We start from the raw sequence: 4,954 nt of genomic DNA on the forward strand, positions 1-4,954 counted from the left end.
CAATTAAGATGTTTGACCAAATTAAGTTTGAAAATTACTGCTTTCAAACTAAAACTAAAGTAAAAAAGAAAAAACAAAATTTTAATTTATTATATATTTTGTACACTCATATGAAATGAAAACACATATGCAAATCATTCACAAAAAAACCTACACTCCAATAATAATAATAATAAAAAAAAGTACAAACACTAAAAAACAAATGAGAGAGACAAAAAAAAAAAAGAAAAAAAAAAGAAAAAGAAAATTGAATGAATAAAGAAAAAAAAGAAAAAGAAAAAAAGAAAAGGGGAATAAGTAAATTACTGATAATCAGTCATCTTCAAAACAAATCAGGAGGAGCTTACAGAATTTCCATGCTTGTGTTTTACTGTATGTTTGTGTTGGAAGGCATCTAAAACTTATCACCTACCGCTGATAACTCCATCTCTTCTTCTTCTTCTCTTATTATCCCCACTACTCACAGCTATCAAAATCCCATCTTTCTCTACCATCTTGAGGACCTTTATAGTCATTTTTCAGTTTTGGGTTTGGGTTTTTGTTTTTGACAAGGCTCAGGGCTGGTGTTAGAAAGCTCCATCCCAGCTTAGATTTGCACACAACACACACACTTAAAACATTTTTCACACAGAAAAAAATCCCAGAAAGGAAAAATTTTCAAGTCTAATGCTGGGCTATATAATTGGATTTTTTTAGGAGTGGGTTTATTTGGGTTTCTTGAATTGGGTATTCGTAAACCCATGTTGTTTATGTTAGCTTTTGGTCGGAGATCTGGAAATCTGTGGTTCTGTTTCTTGTCTTGGGACAAGGAATGTTGAAGATGTTTCCAAGATCTGGGCTTTGAGCATGTCTTTGTGAAAATCTTCTAGTAGAGGTATGAATATGAAGAGTTTTGTTAGACATTGAGATTTCTTTGGTTTCTTTTTTATCTAGATTCTGTTCTTTGGTTTTACTGGGTCATTTTTTTTTTCCTCTCTCTGTTTTCTGATGATTCGTCGCTTTTTCCTCTCTCTGTTTTCTGATGATTCGTCGCGTCAAAAATTTTCGTTTTTGGTGGTAAACTTACTATATGGAAATGAAACTTGCTCTACCGTTTAGTGGGATCTTCTATTTACATTGTGTTATTTGATATGATTTTTCTATATGTTCCAATGAAAAAATCCTGGTGGGTTTCCAAGTTTGATGTTTGTGGCTTTTTTCCCCCCATATCTTGTATTGTTTGTGTGAAAATGTTTAATGTTTATATTGTAGTCAGTAGTCAGTAACATACGTAACGTTACTATCTCTTAACTGCATCATCTATAGATAGCAATAAGGATGAATGGGTGGAAAGAGTTTCAATATGATTTCAATAATGATGGAGCATTGTCAACCTTAATTTGACCCGGCTTTAATGAAATTTGTTTCTTTCACATGTCTTTCTTAAATTTGATAGGCATCTGGATATCCTGAAAATGGCTTCTGATCTCAATGCGGAGTTGTCCAAGAAAACTGTCATTTTTGGTCTTAAGGTCTGGGAAGTGATTGGTATTGCAGTGGCACTATTTATTATAATTATTTTAACAGTGCTGTCGCTATGTCTAACTTCCCGGAAGAAATCAAGAAGCGCTAGAGACAAGATTCCTCTTAGTCAAATCCCAGCTGTATCCAAAGAAATTAAGGAAGTTCGAGTTGAGCATGTAGCTACGAGTGAATTTGTTCCTCGTGATGGAATTCTTCTCACCATTCATGACAAATCTAGTGACAGAGAATCAGACAAGGTTCTGGTTCATCTGGGAATGGGAAAGGTGAAAAATGGAGAGAATAGCAGTCAGTCGGGTTCGTTTAATCGTTTAGAGAAAGATGGGGGTGGGTCACAATCAGGAGAAGAAGGGAGTTCTGGGACAGTTTCTGTGTATAAGCCATCTTCTTCATATAACATTACGGCACCATCTCCTCTAACTGGCCTGCCTGAATTCTCACACTTGGGTTGGGGCCACTGGTTTACATTAAGGGATCTTGAGCTCGCAACCAACCGATTTTCAAAGGAAAATGTCCTTGGTGAGGGTGGGTATGGGGTTGTCTACCGGGGAAATTTGATTAATGGGACTCCAGTGGCAGTTAAAAAGATCCTTAACAATGTGTGAGTTTAATGGCTATTTAGTTTCTCGATTTTGCTTTAATCTTATCATTCTTGTTTTCTATAGCTTATCTGGACTTGAACTCTTAATTCTTATACAGGGGACAAGCAGAGAAAGAATTTAGAGTGGAAGTTGAAGCAATTGGACATGTGCGCCATAAGAATTTGGTTCGTCTTCTTGGATACTGTATTGAGGGGATTCATAGGTACTACTGTTATTTATAGAATATGCTATGTTTGGATATTTGTATCTTCAACTGAAATTCATTACTCATAAAAGTGAGTTATTGTTTGTTTTGGAGGACTAAATTATCAGCAGTGTTATGGTATATTGTCTAATTCATATTTAAAAATTTCAGGGTGTTGGTTTATGAGTATGTCAATAATGGAAATTTGGAGCAGTGGCTTCATGGAGCAATGCGTCAGCATGGATATCTTACTTGGGAAGCCCGCATGAAGATTCTCCTTGGCACAGGAAAAGCGTAAGTCAAATTATTTCATCTTTTTCAAGTGTTCGAGTTCTCATTTGATATGCCCACTTGCTGCAGGCTTGCCTACTTGCACGAGGCTATTGAGCCGAAGGTGGTACATCGAGACATTAAATCAAGCAACATATTGATCGATGATGACTTTAATGCAAAGGTGTCTGATTTCGGCCTAGCCAAGCTGCTGGGAGCTGGGAAGAGTCATGTAACAACTCGTGTTATGGGGACCTTTGGGTTAGTATTTTCTTTTTTCTAAGCACAGTTTTTCTTCTGCTCAAATTTCTTTCTTTAATATCTTGAAAATTAACCATTTGCCACATCTGTCCTGCCCTGAATCTCCCTAAAACATGTCAGATATGTGGCTCCAGAATATGCAAATACTGGCCTTTTAAATGAAAAAAGTGATGTCTATAGCTTTGGGGTTTTGCTTTTAGAAGCAATTACTGGAAGAGATCCTGTGGATTATGGTCGCCCTTCCCATGAGGTATGATGTGTTATTACTTTTTTCTTTTTTGGCCACGAAAATGTTTGTCTAACTGCAGAGGTCCCTAGGTACGAACTTCCCTGTCCTAAAGGTACTTCAGGCGAGTTAAATTTACTATAAGAAATTAAGAATTAAAAATTAGATGATTTAACAGTTCAATGAGATGTTATAATTTGAACTTATAGATTATTGTAGGTCAATGTGATTCCACTAGTAAATGATCCTTCCAACTGCTTTGTTTTTAATTTCACCTGGGAGATATAATATGATCTAGTTCTTGATTTGTAAACATCAAAATTTAAGCTTTCCTGACAGTTTGGCTAAGTGATATTTCTAAAGAATGATTTAATGTTATATCTTAAATTTGCAAAAGTCCTTGCAGTATTACATTTGGGATCCGGTGAAAAATTCTACTTTATGGTCTACTTTGATCTTCATCATTTCCTTGAATTAGAACTTTAGAAAATCTTAAAAGTGTTTCTGAAAATTTCAATTGTGCATGCTTCCACTTGGCTGACTCCATTGAGCATATCACCCCTTCCCCCTTGCCTTTTTTGACTGAGCTTCTAATTATTTGATGTATATAATTCCCAATGTAATGCATGGACATTTATCAAATACCTCAGTCTTATTGTTTAGTCTTGGCTGGAAATGGGGTACTATTGTTTTTCATTAGTACTTTGGTGCCTGCAAATTTAGTGAAGTCTTGTTTGACATGAAATTGTAATGGTCACAACTCCCAGGTAAATCTGGTAGATTGGTTGAAAATGATGGTTGGTAGCAGGAGATCAGAAGAAGTGGTAGACCCTAACATTGAGACAAGACCTTCAACAAGAGCACTAAAACGAGCACTTTTGACAGCATTGAGGTGTGTTGATCCAGATTCAGAAAAGAGACCCAAGATGAGCCAGGTTGTTCGTATGCTCGAGTCTGAGGAATATCCTATAGCAAGAGAGGTTAGTTTCTTCTTCTCCCTGTACATGGTGTTTTTGCCTGTCAACTTTCATGAAAACTCAGCTACCAAAAAATAAAAATAAAAAATAAAAAAAGAAAAAAAGAAAAAAAGAAAAAAACTTTCACTAAACCTCTCCTCATTACTCCATAGGATCGTAGACACCGCAGAACCCAAGCAGGTAGCATGGAGATTGAATCTCAAAAGGAATTTTCAGATACCGATCGGAGTGATAATCAGGGCTCAAGATCAGAGAGTAGAGGGTACTAAAGGACATAACTAAAGATTTGAGACATGTTGAAGTGAGCTGAGCCTAAGTTGTAACAAATTTTTTCAACTCTTTCATGTTTTTGGGCTTGTCTATGTATGCTGATGTCATCTGTGGGGTATGAAGAAAGGGCTGGTCGGGTTGAAGGTGGCTTGGGAAAAATGATCTCCTTTTTTTTTAATTCTTTTTATTCTTTTTTTGATTTTTTTTTTTTTTTGGAATCTTTGTGTATGAAAATGGTGGTGTTTGTGAAGATCCCAAACAATTGGAGGTGTGTACAGAATTGGAAGCTATTCAAAGTCGTGGATGGATATGTTCTTTTAGTTTAGACAAAAAGAATATTGCATCACCTTAAATTCATTTCTATGGTATATATAACCCTGTGTAAAATTATTTTCCTTTACCTGCATTCTCTTTTACGGTTAAATCATGTTATATTTTTTCTTGATAAAAAATGGATGGTTGAGATTGTATTAAATACTCGATTATTAGTACAATGATTGAACTCTTATGTTACAAGGGTAGTGAATGTTATGATTCTAACCATCAAAAACAAATAAAACAAAACACAAAGATTAAGAAGAAAATTATATATTATTTTTTTTGAAATCGATACATAAAAAAAAAAAACTTCTCTTAAAATTCT

General features: G+C 35.1%; 1 protein-coding gene across 1 annotated transcript; it reads left to right on the forward strand.

Annotated features, from left to right (window-relative positions):
• Positions 1-247: 247 nt before the first annotated feature.
• On the forward strand, positions 248-4,711 carry LOC107411717 (probable receptor-like protein kinase At5g18500). Its single transcript, XM_016019360.4, has 8 exons — positions 248-874; positions 1,436-2,122; positions 2,221-2,325; positions 2,479-2,601; positions 2,668-2,838; positions 2,959-3,088; positions 3,832-4,044; positions 4,194-4,711. Exons 2-8 carry the CDS (start codon positions 1,455-1,457, stop codon positions 4,308-4,310), a joined length of 1,527 nt encoding a protein of 508 aa, XP_015874846.2. The 5' UTR covers positions 248-874; positions 1,436-1,454; the 3' UTR covers positions 4,311-4,711.
• The last annotated feature ends 243 nt before the right edge of the window (positions 4,712-4,954 follow it).

The sequence above is a fragment of the Ziziphus jujuba genome, chromosome 10 (assembly GCF_031755915.1).
Source record: "Ziziphus jujuba cultivar Dongzao chromosome 10, ASM3175591v1".
In the NCBI taxonomy this organism is placed as follows: Eukaryota; Viridiplantae; Streptophyta; class Magnoliopsida; order Rosales; family Rhamnaceae; genus Ziziphus; species Ziziphus jujuba.

What these genes read in the sequence shown, in the direction of transcription:
- LOC107411717 (XM_016019360.4), top strand. Translation starts at nt 1,455, where the DNA reads ATGGCTTCTGATCTCAATGCGGAGTTGTCCAAGAAAACTGTCATTTTT. An exon ending in CTCCTTGGCACAGGAAAAGC is followed by an intron (nt 2,602 to 2,667) that starts GTAAGTCAAATT and finishes CACTTGCTGCAG; the next exon opens with GCTTGCCTACTTGCACGAGG. An exon ending in AATATCCTATAGCAAGAGAG is followed by an intron (nt 4,045 to 4,193) that starts GTTAGTTTCTTC and finishes ATTACTCCATAG; the next exon opens with GATCGTAGACACCGCAGAAC.